Raw genomic sequence first — 16,643 nt, 5'->3', positions numbered from 1 at the left:
CTTCTATGGAAGGTGATGGTCTTCTATTTTAAAAGTGCAGGTCTTGTGAAGAACAAGAATTTCTTCTATGATATGTTTAAAGATTATAGCCTGACTGAAATGGAAGAAAATGTATTACTTCCTTGTCTTTATCAATCAGAATAATATTTTTATAACTTCCTAGATACCTCTGGTTCTTAATGAACGTAATTTACTGACATCCAGAGTAATATTTTGGAGTGACGTTTCACATTGAAGAAAAATGCAGAAATTCTAACGCATCAATTTCCCTATTTTTGCCTCTGTACATGGTAGAAAAGAGAAAAATGATCAGTCAGGAAGAATGTAATAGATACATTTTAATTACTATCTAAAAGTTCCTTTACCTACTGTTTATAAACAACTATTTTTATCTCATGACCTGTTTTTAAAAAATTCTATAAACTATCATCTAGTTTCCTCAAGAATTATATGCGGGTAAAACTTTTAAATAGAAGATTGTATCACAAAGTGAAACCTCTCACTTTCATTTCTATCCACATTTTGGCTTCAAAGAACTTGTGGTTTTTTTGGAATTATGCTTTAAATGTTTACAAATTAAGGCAGAGTTCTTTATCATTTGGGTTTTAATTATAGTAACTTTGAGATTTCATCACAATTAAGCCTATTAGGATAAGCTGTGAAGAGATCATTTCATAAACAAATTTTCAAAAGCATACAAGATTAATCCATATGCTGCTGAGATGAGGCACAATAAAGAAGCATTACTGAGATAATCTATGGCTAAAATGATGGTGTATGACTTATGATTAAGCTTCATTACCTGCAGAGCAAGGGGCTTCCATCTCATATTTTTCAGTAAAGCTGGTGCTGAGGTAAGCATGCTCTGAGGTCGCTTTTTCAAAGTTAAGATAACACCACTCGGGTCCTCTCGTAGTGCATTCACCAAATTTTTCAACTGCCACCCCACCTGGTAACCAGCAAAATCATTACAATAAAATTGAGGTACAGTATTCAAAGATTTAATGTTCTCCCCCTTTAATAAGATTAGTAAGAAAAAAAAAAAGAAAATCACATAATTGGTGTACCATCCTATCAATTTTCAGGAGATATAAACTCAAGAAAGAAATTTTATTTTTGAGTTGATTAACCATGTTATTGCATTTAGAGTCCATATCATTATGAGATAACATAATGGACATTTACCAGTCAAAGCAGAGACTAAAATGGTATCCTACCAATGGAGTAATTTAGAATTTAAAGAAATTATGTCATCATTAATGCTGCACAAGGTCTAGATCCAAGCTTTGTTCACAAGTACAATTTAAAAATCTGCATGCCTGAAACAAGGATTTGGCAATGTCCTGAGCTTAAGAACTACACCACATGCTTTCTCATCACCATCTTTTAGAGATAAGTGTCCCTAAGTTAGACTGACATTATACTACCAGTAGCTGGTAGTGACACACCAAGGAAACATTCTGAGCGGGGAAGACAGCATCAATAAAATAAACCTTTAACCACGATATAAAGATAGATTAAGAAACGACAAGGTAATGCTACTCTAATGCAGCAGCTATTGGAAATGTGTTCCAAAAGACCCTATAAACTTAAAATATAATGTGCTAAATTTAATGAAGCCATTCTATTTGAATATCACCTCAAAACATATTGTATAATTAAACAGAAGTACTTGATAAATGTCCTGAAACCTGGCTCTACTGTTATCCATGTTAAATTACTTATCATCCTTTTAAATTTTTGAACACAGAATAATTTTTGTTACTTTGCTTTTAAGACATGCTGGTTATGCAGTTATCTGAAATCCTAGAAGTATGCTTTAAAGAAACACATAAAAAATATCTATTATTCCAAGGTTTAAAAAATACACTTCACATTTAAAAGAGAGAATAACCTTTTATTCCAGCACTAATGGATTAGAATTTTCCAGGGTGTTTTATATAAATACATTGGGTCAAAATTTATCCTGGATTGCAAGCAGGACTTAGCAAATGGTCTGAACAGTGATCTAGTTTCTTCCTAGGTACCTAAATGAAAGTGAATGGGTGCCTTTGCCTATTATTCATGTTTTTGCCTGGAAAATAATGCTCAAACTGTAAAGAATGAGCACGTCCATCAAAAGAAGCACAGATCCCAGAGACTATGATGAAGAGGTACTCTGGACCACAGCCACTGTAGGATAATGGGAGACTTTAGTTTATATGAGTGACCATTCATTTAAACTATAACCTCTACTATAGCTGAATTGAGTGATGGTGAAGAGAAAGAGTTAGGACAAAAAAGAAGCAAGACATTATAATACTTAAAACCTCAGGGGTCTCAGATATGAATCAAAATGATCATTACGATACTTGCCTACCACGAAGAAGAGGCTGCCAGTTTTTTGAAAAATCACATTAATGTGGATCAGCTACAGTAATGGAATTGGTCAAATGTCTCCCATTCTATGTAAGTGGAGATTATTATGTCCCCAAAGGTACATTACTTTGATTCTGATTCTTCTGATAGCTAAGTAGTGTCCCTACAGCCATTTCTATGAGCCAAGAGTCAAAGCAAAGTTAGTTCACATCCAAGTATTCATTTTGCTCGCCAAAAAAATATGCGAGCAGATTTCTGAGTTCCAGGTTTGGAGGGAGAAAACATACTGTTTATACAAAGAGTATAACCACTTTTTATCATTTACTTTATTTATTCAAATAATTGCTAACTATACTAAAGCAGTCAGTATGATGACTGTACCCTTCTTTTAGCCTATCTACTCTTGACAACGAATTATACATTGATTTCTACCCACCAATTTCTTTCCATTTTCTTGTATGACATAATCATTGTGACTAGTTGAAAATTTTAGGGCTAGATGGTGTTTTCCAGTGTAACATGCAGTGTAATTTGATTCATCCTGCTTTTTCACAGTTTCTCTATGCTCTTTTTTTTTTTTTTTTTTTTTTTTTTTTTTTTTTTTTTTTTTTGTGGTATGCGGGCCTCCCTCTGCTGTGGCCTCTCCCGTTGGGGAGCACAGGCTCCGGACGCGCAGGCTCAGCGGCCATGGCTCACGGGCCCAGCCGCTCCGCGGCATGTGGGATCCTCCCAGACCGGGACGCGAACCCGGTACCCCTGCATCGGCAGGCGGACGCGCAACCGCTGCGCCACCAGGGAAGCCCTCTATGCTCTTTTTGAATACACAATTCCAAAAACCAGAATTGTTTCTCCATGAGAAAGTGAAATTGTTTTTTGATGAGAAAGTAATAATTTGGTTACTCTTAAATTTTATAGCTGAATGTTAATTAATGGCAGAAAATTATATAACTTTACTACTTTTTAATCAGCCTTCCCACACTCACTAACGTAAGATTAGCAATATCTTTAAAAAAGTGACCCATATGAAGTATTTACCTTTGACTCCCAAATTCTACTTTCACTGCCAAAAGAAAATGATTGGATAAGAGCACAGAGATAAATGTGCAACATGTGTGTTGCAGTACTGTTTAAACCAATGAAAAACTGTACATTATATAAATGCCCATTAGCATGGGGTATAAAAATTGTGCAGAAAAAAGTTTAAAAATAGCTAATGTACTTCATTTCTACTTTTGTAAAAAAGTTTATATAAATATAGAAAACACAGAAAGCTATACAACACCATTAACAATGGTAACATTAAAGGGGAGTACAGACTACAATATATATTTTCCTCTTTATTCTTTTACTTCCTGAACTTTTGGCAATAAACATGTTATTTTTTATAAACAATAAAATCAATAAAATAAATGGACCTAGTGTATGAATAGTAATATTCCAGTTAGAAAATCATGAATTTTATGAAGTATCTAGTTAGGACTGTTTGTTATGGATGGAAAATTCCCACAAAAAAGAACAGAACCAGAAAGATAACACTATTTAAAACAGTAAAAGGTGGTAAGGGGGAAATGACATCTGCTCTGTGCATTATACTTTTATATAATTATCAAACGAAAAACAAAATTATTATTCAACTGTGCACAATAAGTCAAGAACTACATTATCTGTTGTTTTTTTTAATTCAATGAACGATTTCAGTAGATACCTCACTTAAGTGTTAACTCAGGTTCATGTGGAAATTATTGAATAGGAATGAACCTGGCTGAGTAATCCGAGCCTATGTCTAACATTTTCCTTAATAACAGGTAGGTTTTAGCTATATCAGTCCCATCCCAGTACTTGTATACATATAAACAGCAACCAGACAACATGCCTCTCATGCGAATAATCCTTTTTTCCTTAGTCCTTTCTCAAGCTCCCTGACTTGGATCATTTCTTCATTACTTTCTATCTTTTCTACTGCATATTATTCTTAACAACTGTCCCCATTTATTGGGTTGTACCACGTTCTGTTCAAGGGCAAATACGGCATGGTCTTAGAGATCCAGGAAAAATAATTCTCAGCTCTGGTTATGTGATACCTTCACATATCTTCGAACATATAATTAAGTGTAATGAATTATTGAAATAAATTTATTTCTCTTTAACTGTTATTGAGATATTTATGGTTGACAGATTATAGGGGGACATGAGTAGATGGTATGATGAAATGAGGCAAGTACACGGGTTACAACTTCAAGAAATTTGGGAGCCCCGTGTTCGGAGCTAAATGTAACGGTACATACACGTCAAAATAGGTTAAAATATATCAATGCATGTTAATCATTTTTCAAGATTAGTTTTCCATTTCCTCATTTGAGTTTCTGGCTATGATTTTAAAGTATTAAGTGTGAGAGACCTGAATTAAAAGCCATGGGAAGATACAACAGTAATATGAAAAATGACTGTAAAGTATTCTTTACATTGGGTGCAATGGAAGTCTTTCTGTACAAGGAGATACAGGGAGCTTTGAAAGAAGGAAGAAGGGAGCCTAATGGGATCCTAACATAGGAAGGAATTAAATAAGGTACAAAACTTTAAGAGATAATGGGTTTGGGATACATATGAAGAAAAACATTTTAATAATCAAAGACATCCAGAAGGGAATAGGCTGACTTGTGAAAAAGTGAACTCAACACCAAAAGAGACATTTAAATATTCTTGCACAGGCCAAAGGATTAGATTAGACTTCCAAAATCACAATACATTACAACTCTAATACACAGAATGGGTAGAAAAGTGCAAATAGATGACAACAGATGAGCTTTAGTAAAAGGATGTGGTCCTGGTACATCTCTGATTACTTGTCCTCCATCTTTTCTTCCTCCTTACAACCAATAAATGCAGGTATTTCCTCTAGGCTAAGTGTTCTACCCCTAATATTTCATGCTGTCTTCTTACAATAATTTCTTCTCTTCCCAGAGCTTCCACTAACAACTTGCTGCATGAATCCCAAATCTTTCTAACCATCCCTGCTCCCTATCAAGAACTCGTGACACATTTCCAACAGTTCAGTTCATCCATACTAATAGCTACTGAATAATCAAGCACCAGTAATTCACTACGCTAGATTCTTCCTATCTAAATTACATTCCTTTTACTTATATTTTCATTCTTAGGACAGCCCTAGGAAGTAAACTATTAAACCCATTTTACATGTGAAGAAACTGAAGCAAAAAGAGATTAAGTTTTCTTGGCCAAGATTACAAACATAGTAGTAGTGGTAGTTCACATGAATGCAACACTTTAAAAACCAAACTTAGCTCCCTGTTCTCATTCAACAGCAATAACAAAAAGTCCCCTATCATCCTCTCAAGTTTTGAGTATGGAGTCACCTTTGACAGTTCCCCCTCTTTTTAATCCACATGTATCCTAAAGAATAGATTCTAGCAATTAATACTTCCTCTCACTGCCTCACTTCTGGCTTGGATACCTGACTGTTAGACTTAAAACAGAGTCCCAACGGCTCTTTCTACTCTGATCTTTTGCAGCTCCAAAATACTGCTACAGTATAGAAGTGTTCTTCCCCTCAAAACCTTTGAAAAGCTCTCCAAAGGCCTAACTAAAGAATCAGTTCCTCAAATAGGTCCTTTGCCAATATGGCCATAGCTGTCTCATATTATTTTTCTTTAATGTGGTTCTTAAACTTCAGAATGTGTTAGAATCTCCTGGAAACCCCAGAGTTTTTGATCCAGTAGGTCTGAGGTGGGGCCCTAGAATTTACATTTTTTTTCACAAGTTCCCAAATGATGCTGATGCTACCGGTCTGGGAACCACATTTTAAGAACAGCTATACTAGACAATGACTGTCTTGAAGGCAGTGACTTGCTCATGTCTAGAATATTTTAATATGTTTTTAAGATTAGATATTATAACTTACAGAATCACTAAGTATTTATTGCGTGCCTTCTATGTATTATGGATACAATGGTACTTGCAGTGCAACCTGTGACTCATTAAAAAGCATAATGAACAGGCGAGAGATGAGCAGGTCAATGAACATTTACAATAAATTAAGAGAAGTACGTCAATAGAATGGATACAGGGTGAAATGGGAGCCTCCCAAAGGGGCATCTAACCCATCCTTGAGGGTTCAGGGAAGGTTTCCTATTAGTCTAAGCTGAATTTCTTAGGAATTGGACACGTGAAGGTGATGTGGAGATTGAGTGAGTGAAGGAAGCCGTGAGACAAGGTAAAACCAGTCTGACAACTTTCGGTAGTTCAGTATGGGTGGAAGAGTTGGTGAAGTTAGCATCATGTTCCCCTGGAACACTGTGCTTTTCTCCTCAGCTATATCCTTGCAAAAGCGTTCTTCCTTCTACTTGCAATTTTTCTCCCACCTACAAAATCTTATGTATCCATAATGGCACTTATTAAATGCAGCACCATCATAAAGCCTCTTACAGCTAGAACCTTATTTTCCTCATGTGATCTCATGGTACACTGCTTGTATCTCTCCAGTGGCATTTTTTTCATGCACTGCCTCTTATTAAAGTTATATATTTTTCCTCACCCCCCCTTCATCTACCCTCACAAAACTTTTTGAGGGTTCTTTTTTTTAGGATAAAAACTGAGTCTTGTTTGACTGGATATACCTGCAATCAATACCTTACAAATGGCAGAGACTTAATCAGTATTTGTTGATAACTCAACTAGTGAAACGATATGGTGACATGAAAATGTAAATGTTTCAGAGACAATAAAGTGCCTTAAAACTCCAAAGGGAGTTTAGTTTTGTATGTAAAACCAAGATGTAGTTTTAAATTTTTCTGTAAATGTAATATACTTGATACTAAAGCTATAATAGACATTGTTTCCCTCAAATTACCAAATAAACTTTCTTATAAATGAACATTTGAAAAAAAAACCAGTATTTATATCCTGGATACTTCAGACCTAAAGTCACAGTGATTTATGACAAGGAATATAACCGTGGATATAGTTGCTATTTGTCATAGAAAGATTCTGCTTTATTATTACATAAACACTGTTAGGAAAGTTTTCTTCTAGAAAAATATTTTGTAGTGGTTGTACATAGTCCAAGTTTCTCTTTCTCAACATTTTAATAGAATATTTCATTCACATTAAGTTCATGGATTGGAATGAACCTTTAAAAACCCACTTATACATCTTACACAAAATATGCCTTATTATTAAAGATAATCTGATTTTCACATATGCTGAACTACTAATATTACCTTCCTGATTGTCCAGGTAGCAAAAGTCAGTGTCCCTAAACAATGGCAAGTCTTACTAGTTAAATGTAATCCCCAACTTGGACACTGAAATGCATTTTATATACAACACAAACAGGATTAAAATTGCCCAAGACAAACAGGATTAAAATTGTCCAAGAAAGTTTTTAAGGTATCCCAAGACTTAAAAGCCAGAGGCTCTGCTTTCTTGTAGATGGGGCTTGTAATTGCTTTGATCAGGCTGAAGAGGATACCAGGGGTTCTTGGGTTAACACAACATAAGTGGGCAGGCCCTTGGATAATGGGTTGCCCAGATTAGATGCACAAAAGACTTTGGGGTTGGTGCTGAAGAGGTGACACTCTTCCTTTCCTCTTTGTACACAGAGGGAAGAAGTTGTCTCTGACCCCTTTAGGACTGTCTCTAGCCTATCTGATTTCGAAACAATAGCTGGTGAATTATTTGACCAACATATGAAAAGAATCTCTACTCTATGGTCCCAAGTAGGCAAAGTTAAAAAATAAACATAAAGGTAAGAATGTAAGCCTATCAAGTTAGACCTTCTTTACCTTTGTCACAACTGTATTTGGAGTTATAAGAAAACATCTCTACACATACAAGCAGGAAGATAGGACATTCTTAAAAGGTTTTCAAAGTTATTATCCTTCAGAAGACAAAGTAACAGATTCATTCATTAACAATTACACACGCTCCTGTGTATACACTGGCTCTTACTAACAGTTTGTAATGTATAAATAATACCTCTTCATAAAGGAAATTTCAGAGACGTGAAGTGTGCCTATATGTCTGATGATATGTCACACTATACCCAAACGTTCTTCTGCTCTTTTTAAAAGCACTGAAGAGACTTAATTCAATATACAACCCATCACCATGAGACTAATGACACTGTTTTTGCCAAATTTTTTGGTGCTGAGATATTTATTATAGTGCTCTGTTCCCCTGCATTACTAAAACATTTAAAAACATTTCCGAAGTAATGAATTTTGATACACAGTATCTTTCAAGATCCTAGAACTACTAAATTTGAATACCAATCTACAAACTTCACCTTCACCTAAATTTATTTTTTTCGCATAATACTAATGATAAAGTCTTACAATATTAAACTATAGTATATTTGGAGATATCCTAATTTTGCTCTTCCACAATCATTCATTTACTGAATAGAAACACAGAATTACCTACGGTTCAAATATAAAGAAATATAAGCTGAAAGGTACGCATTTGGTTAAGTAACTAAATGTAAAAAAAAAAGTGACCTTAAATTCCAACATGGAGTAATTTAAATAGGTAATTCAGAGTATTCAGAAATGACCCAAGGTGTTATCTATTTTAAATAAAACCTTAGTACTGATATTTTTACAAACATGATTAGAAGAGATAATCTTGGGAGAACATCAAAGGAACAAACATTCGAAAAGAAGGAATATGGGAATTAAAAAGTTTTATTTTCATTAGAGGAAAAACTCCACAATTTTATGTCTTTATTCACTGAGCAACTCTTCACCTCAGTCTCCTTAACTTTAAAAGGCACTTATCCAGTGAAATAAGACTGCATACATCAAAGCATTTTTTTACGTGGCTATTTACTGTAAAAGTTGGACCGTGTTGAGCTGCTCACAATTTGAATTTACACATATGTTTTGGTAGTTAATATTTTCATGTGCATTTCACAGTCACATATATAATGTGTGTGTGTGTGTGTGTGTGTGTGTGTATGTGTGTGTTATATTTAAAGAGAAATCATAGAGAACACAGTTTCTCACTTCTGAAGATGGACAGGGAGTCCAAGAGAGAAAGCCAACTTGGAGACTCCAAGAAGCTAGTACTTTGTTTCTCACCTATTGTACACCACCTTCCTGGAGTCTTTCTCTGTAACCAAGAAGTTCTGAGGGTTAAATCAGAATTTCTTAATTGGCTCATGAGGAAGATCATGGGAGGAAGAAAATAATAATCATAATTTTTTCCATTAAGTTCTACAAATCACCCACAATGTTTTCACCAAAGGTGATACATTTCCGTATCCTATTACTTGCATTATCTTCTGTTACCTAACTAACTGCAGCCTTTGTATCGCTGGTATCTCTGCTTCTGTGGCAAGCTGATTTAAAAACTATGGGTATAGTTTAGCATCTTGAACCTACTGCTCTCTCCCCCTTCTTCCAGCTCAATACACTATTTGGTAATATTTTGGCCTCTGAAGGCCAAAAGTTTATTTTGGGGGCTTCATGGTTCACATTCGTATATGCTATAGAAAACTAAAATGAAGCCCGTTTTATTTTTATTTCATTATCATTCATGGTATTCTTTAACTTCTCCAAACCATAAAATTGAGTGAGTCTGAGAGACTCTGCTAGGGAGAGGTGGAGAAGGAAGACAATCACATCACAGTGAAAGACTGTGGGGATGAATCGTTGGTCATATCACAGAACCTCATTCCCCCCAAAATCAGTAAGCTATTTTAAAAGAACCACAATAATACAGGTTTTTCACTAAAATTTTTATAAAGATATTTGCATAGGTTAAATTTTAACACCATTTTGTATTTGCATATATATGGAAATTATTACATTTCAGCCATTCCTTCCTATGTTTCCTTTCTGTTCTCCTTGCAAAGACATTGGAAATATGTGTATTTTAAAATAAAGAGTCTTAGTCACCAAAGCTAAGGGATGAAACAAAGCATTGTTATCTAAAAATCTATAGATCCTATTTATAAGAATTCTGAGAAAGAATAACAAAAAGTCTATACTTATGAAAAAATTCAGCTTAAATTTAATTTAGGAGTCCAAACGAAAAACATAATTAAAAAGAACCAAAGCCCTAGTATTCAAAAAGTAACATGTTTAAAAATCTACAGCTTTTCTATGAATAATTTTTATAATGTCATTTACTGGTAGACATTTAACAGATATGTGTATTTGAAAATACTAGCAAATATTGCAATAGATGACTATATTTATCAAAACAAAACCAAAGAATGTATATATATGCATTTATATAGCTAAATAAACAGCATTCTACATCTTTATTAATAAAAAGTTTTAGTTTAAGAACTTCCATAATGGTTATAAATACTTTCACTGTAGAAGTTATCTTTAGAAATCATTTTATCAGAAATGCAACGACTCAGACAAAAAAGGTAACTCAGCATCAGCTCTAAATGGGGCCACAGTGAACTCTCTCTGCCATTTGTCTCAATTTTAAATTCCCCTTATTGCCCAGTATTAGAGTAATAAAATGAGAGGGAATGTGAAAGTGATCAGTGGTTACATTACCTAAAATTTCAGCCACCAAGCTGATCAGAATATTAATTTAGTGGATGAAACCTATATTTAAATCCTAGGGTTAAATAACCTGAAAAGAATGTGAGACTTTTATAATTATCTCTTGAATTTCCTATTTTATGATGTTCTAATGTGTTTCCCTTTCATGCAATAATTTTTTATCTTCATTAGGCAGCTAACTGTTATCTACTAATTGCCCACCCCTACTACAGACATAAAGTAAATCAGGGAATTGTAACTGGCCAACTTTTGCCTTTCTTATAGATGTAGCAAAAGGGATATAGTTATTGACACTGATTTGCAAATGAGTTGCACACTTAATAAGCCAGAGTAGGTAAGAACATCAGCCAACAGATACATTTGAAACATACAAAATAATCACTTAATATGGAAACCTTCTAAAATTCCATGTAAAATAACTAAACCATATTAACTGTATGTTGACACTGAAAGATGTTTCTAATAATAAAAATAAATTAGCGTTAATCGTGTTTAAAACCAATTAGTCTTTTCCTGGTGAAGCTAGTAAGAACTGCATAAATAAGAAAGAAATCAGGATGCAGAGATCTGCAGAAAAAATAAATTGGTTCACAGGAAGTTACCAATATTAAGGTATCATACAACTTAACTCCTTTATTTTAAGACTTAAGATAATTTTAGTTTGATAACAGAAAAATCATAAAATACTATATTGGATAATAAAGTAATGAATTGATTTCTCTAAGGAAAATAAAATACATAACTTATATCAATATGTGGCAATTCAAAACCAGTTTCCACACATCTCATCAAATCCACGATATTCAAGGTAAAATAAAAGAAAAAAAATCTACCACCATCTCATAAATGACATACTATATAAGGTAGAACCTGAAATAAAATATTACTATGAGTAACTGAAAACTCTGATGCATTATTTCTATCAATTTTTGGTAGTGTCTCTTCATGATATTTTTCCCTTCCAAAAGAGAACAATTCACGTGCTCTGTTTTAGAATACCAATTTCTTAGAATCCTAACGGAGTTATTTTAGGGTATTATCATAACCATTTATTAAGCAATATGTTAAACACCATGCTAACATATTTAATCTCTGTATTCCAGCAACATCTTGTGTTTACAGGAATAAGAAAGGAGGTGCACCGCAAATACTGCCATTTGAGGTCTCAGTTTTCAATATTTTGGTTATAAGGAATTATAAGATAAATACTTTCTCTTTGGAGAAAGGAGAACAGAAGAAAATAGGCAAGAACTTTAAAAAAAACCTGAAAGAGGTGAAGAATGGAGGAGAAATAGTCAAGTGAGAAGAGATGAGGATGTTAAAGGAAAGGAGAAGAAAACTGAATTAGAAGAAAAACCTAAAAAAATAAAGACAACAATTAAACAAATTAAAAAAGAGAGAGAAAAAGCACATCAGTGTTAGGCAATACTGTGGTACTGATTCCACTCAATGAGCCACTCCTTCCTTCCTGCTGAAGTCCAGGGGCAGGGCAGTAGAGTGAGAGGGAGGGAAAGGGAGAGCTGGGTTTTAATAGGTCACCACACTCTCCATCCATTCTGATTACGTTGGTTTCCCTTTCAAACAATACTTGCCTGTTGCTCTGGGGTTGAAGGAACAAGAGGGTGAAGAAAGAGTAAAAAATGAGAGACTAGAGGGAGAATAAGAGAGAATAAGGGAGACGCCATTGAGAGTTACATAAATGAAGTTACAATGACCTTTCGAGATAACTCAATAGTCCTTTAACTTGTTCCCTTCTCCCCACCCCCTCTGCCATCACCTGCATTCTTGTTCAGCAACGTTTACCATTTGGGGGTAACAAAACACACTAGTTTACAGTGTTCATCTTCCATCTCTCACTGATCAATGTCTAACACCCTATTTGTTGTAGTCTATATTCTTCTTGACTATCCCAACCCAGTTATTTCCCAGTAGGATTTATAGCCCCATCTATCGAACCATTTCTTGCCATAATGTAGTCACCAGGCTCCAGAAGACCTTCCAAAATAATAGTGAATATGTTTTAGTATATACACAAAATAAAAGGAAAATTTTCCAAATGCTGGATTCAACCATCACATACCCCACTCTTTTCAACTGATATTCCTAAGAAGAAAATATCTGTTTTTAGTATGGATAGAATCTTTATAACACTTACACACCAAAAACAGCACTGACATGAAATTTTAACAGATTCATTAGGAATATGCCCAGATAGATTTAATAACTATAAGTAGTCTCATCAGCTAAAAAAAAAAAAATGTTAAAAGTGCATCATGAGGGCAGAGTTGTTGGTTCAAACTATGCCGAGGTATCTCCCAGAGAGGAATGTAGTGGCAGATGAAGTGGAAAAAATCTTGGGAGATTCCAGCAGCCTTTGAGGAGTTGGATCTTCACTGGCAGGGAAGACATGCAATAGGACTCAGTCTGCTTTGCTTGGATGTTCATGATTTTTTCTTCTTCCTACCTGGCAGCCACAGTTTCTCAGCCACAGAAGTATGTTGATTAGAAAAGCTTAAAAGCCACTTATAATAAAGAATATAGCAACGTGAAAAAGGACATAAAACTTCCAGTTTCATTTCAAATAAGAAAATGTACTTTTTTAAAAAAAGAGCAAACTAGAAACACACAAACACACACATCTAATTGGACATCTTGAAGATATACCATACTAGCAATTTCAAAAAATAGTATTTGAATTCATCTGTGATTATTTAACTTTCTCAGACTCTTAGGGAAAAATTTCACATTGCTTTTCTAGGTATTTTATAATAAGAAAAGTTATCAAATTTTATATTGTACATTACTACCTGTAGCAGTAGGAAATTTTAGAATTACAGAAAACTACTAACTGGGCTAATAACATTCAAAATATAAAATTGAACATTACTCTTTTCATTATTGAATCTAAATTGGTATAGAATAATATTGGCAAAATCTCACTATTTTGGTCAATTACTGGATTAAAATATCATTAAATATGTATTTCAAATGTATTAGGCCATACTTTAATGTAATTATTATATCATAACCAACCCCTAATGTCCCTGGTTATGAATGCAGGGACAGAAGGGGTAATTGCAGATTGCAAATAACTTATACTTGTTTCAACTAATTTAACAACCTATCAAACCTTTCGTAGTAATAAAACTCAGATAATGTCCATTTCCCCACCTCTGTATATTGTCTGGTAAGAAGTTAAAAGCACTGCACAGACCACAATGCAGGCAATAGCAAGAAAAAGAGGACAGAGTAGGGTGCATTTAATGAAAGGTACCATTCTTACACAACTATGCCTCTACTTGAACACAAAGAAGACAATCTGGTAATTGATCACATTATTAAGGAAGGCTACTTTCATGGAATTCAACATAATTTCCTGACAGAGAATGTCTCTATTACCATCCAAAATCAATTTGTAGGTTGTAGTAGCAGTCTGTCAAGGAACTGGGCTCCAATTGGCCCAACGGTTGTAGTAAGTAAAAGGGAGGGAGGGAGGTTGGAAAGTTAGTTTCTGTTGAATTCCTAATGTGTGCCTGGCATTGTGTTTTACGTATCTTGTCTATCTGAAGGAAAGGAGTGAGTGAAGAAGTGGCAGTCAAGTTAAATTTCAACCCCATTTCTAATTTCAGTTCAGCTGAACCATTACCCCAGTTATGTAAATTCTCACTTCCTCTCTTCTTCTCTACCCTTGGCTCCATGTAATCTCTCCCTGAATCCTGGGGTTTACTTACAGGATTATTAGAATTCCTCCCCTTTTGTTTGATAATTTTATAATTTGACTTTGGGGAGGGAGTATAATAAAACTGAAGTAAGAGCATGGGCCTTGTAGTCAGTGAGCTTTGAGCTGTGGGTGGGTTAAATAATCATTCATCTCCACTTACACCTTCTTCATAGGATTATTGTGAGGAGTAAATGACATAAAATATGTAAACTACTTAACATGATGCTTGGCACACTGTAAGAACACAGTAAGTGTTGGCTATGGTTATTATTATTAAAAAGATAAAGTTAAATAGTTACCATGACTCACTTAAAACTGTAAGTCAGTTTCAGAGCAAAAACTGAAAGCAAGTTCCCCCAACCATCATTCTGTGTAGTTTTTAATATTTTAGAATATTCCCGTGATACAAAGATGTGTTGACACATTCTCACAGTATATAAATATCACCAATCCACAGAGATTTTATTACTTCACTTGACGTCTTTTAAAGACTTTCATATACAATAGACATGAGAATCTTTGCTCCACAAAGAGTATCATTTTAACAATTTTATTTTTCATTAGAGACTAATCTCTATCCTCTTAGAATTGACCAACTGGAAATAGGCCCAACTATCCAACAGGTGTCATATTTGTTAAGGTCACATTGTAGAAATGGAGGCAGCACGAACATTAGAGGAGAAGCAGCTGCTTTACCCCACTGCCCAAAATCCTCATCCTAGGGGACAAGAAACTTTACTCAAGACAATCACTTTGTAGAGTTTCTAGTAATGAGAACTTATCATCAAAACTGTCAAAGTGTAGATAGGCTCTGTCGATTACCAATATTCTCCATTAATTAGTATTAACTAACAATAATTAGTATTAACTTTACACCCACACATTTAATTTTTCAAACTTTCATTAACTTTTATTCACTTAGATAATGAACTCATTGAAGAAACATCATAACTTTAATTATCAGTGTTCAGGAGCCTCTCCAAAATATCACAAACTTCTCAGTTTATCCAAAACCAAAATCGAAATAGCGTCTGCCTTAATATCAGAATCACCGAGAAAGATCAGACTTTTCACATGAGTCTTCTTACCCCCCAAATACAGCCTTTCTTCTATGACTAGAACATGCAAAACCAAATTTAGTTAAAAGGTACAACAGGAAATAATTACTCACTCTGAAGAGTTAGTAAGCCATAAGTAGAATATTTACCAGGAAAAAAACTACTTTCTTTTAAAGTGAGGATTATTAATCAATAATCAGATTATTTTCATTTTAACTTCATTTTAAACAAAACTTTATACTTTATTTTGGCAGAGATGGATCAACTGAGACAGAAAACAGTCCAAAATGAAAATCAGATGATGTTCATTTTCTAAATCTAAGATTAAGAAAAACTGCCCTTGAAAATCTACCATAGGCACAGAATGCCACTGTCATTCTTAGCTAGAAAGGGAGTCGTGAGGTTCACAGAGCAAAAAAATTTTATGAACTTATTTAGTTAAGTGCAATAGTTTTAAAACTTAAACTATAGTCCTCTTTTCGGAAATGAAAAGCCAATTCAGCTATTCCAATTTAAAATTTAAAAACTGACATTAAAATAAACCAATCTGCCAGACACTTTAATGAACAAATCAATGTTAAAGGAGATGAATGAATGTATGCTGTTACAAAACATATCTACTAGGTAATTTGATAATTTATAAAATGAAACTTAAAAGTTATATCAAGAAAAGGTTGAATTTGTATGCACTGTCACTTTAATTTCTATTCCAAAATGATCACCCCAGTTCATAGGGTAATATTATCCTGCACCTGTCCATATAGAAATGTACATCTAAACTCAGCCACCACCAATATTTCCTCATGTTCGTTTAAAACTATGCCTTACATTTCTTCAGACAATTAAGAAAAATAGTCAGTTATTTTTTAAAAGGCTATTCAATTATTTTGTACACAAACAGGCCTTTCATTCCACTGGTATTCTTTCAAAGCTTTAGGCAATCTTTATATTAGCTCCTCCCAC

The 16,643-nt window shown here is 34.1% G+C and overlaps 1 protein-coding gene across 10 annotated transcripts in view; it reads right to left on the bottom strand.

Annotated features, from left to right (window-relative positions):
• Positions 1-16,643, bottom strand: part of CNKSR2 (connector enhancer of kinase suppressor of Ras 2) — a 258,842-nt gene that overhangs the window by 118,594 nt on the left and 123,605 nt on the right. For 8 of the 10 annotated variants that reach the window (XM_007126579.4, XM_055081924.1, XM_028482781.2 and 5 more), the window contains one exon: positions 803-949. The exons of the other annotated variants lie outside the window; for them this stretch is intronic. In XM_007126579.4, the coding sequence (XP_007126641.1) occupies positions 803-949 (147 nt within the window). The remainder of the gene's footprint in view (positions 1-802; positions 950-16,643) is intronic. 10 annotated transcript variants of the gene reach the window in all.

The sequence above is a fragment of the Physeter macrocephalus genome, chromosome 21, assembly GCF_002837175.3.
Source record: "Physeter macrocephalus isolate SW-GA chromosome 21, ASM283717v5, whole genome shotgun sequence".
NCBI classification, from domain to species: Eukaryota; Metazoa; Chordata; class Mammalia; order Artiodactyla; family Physeteridae; genus Physeter; species Physeter macrocephalus.
The sequence above is the reverse complement of the archived record's forward strand: the minus strand, read 5'-3'. Positions and strand labels throughout refer to the sequence as shown.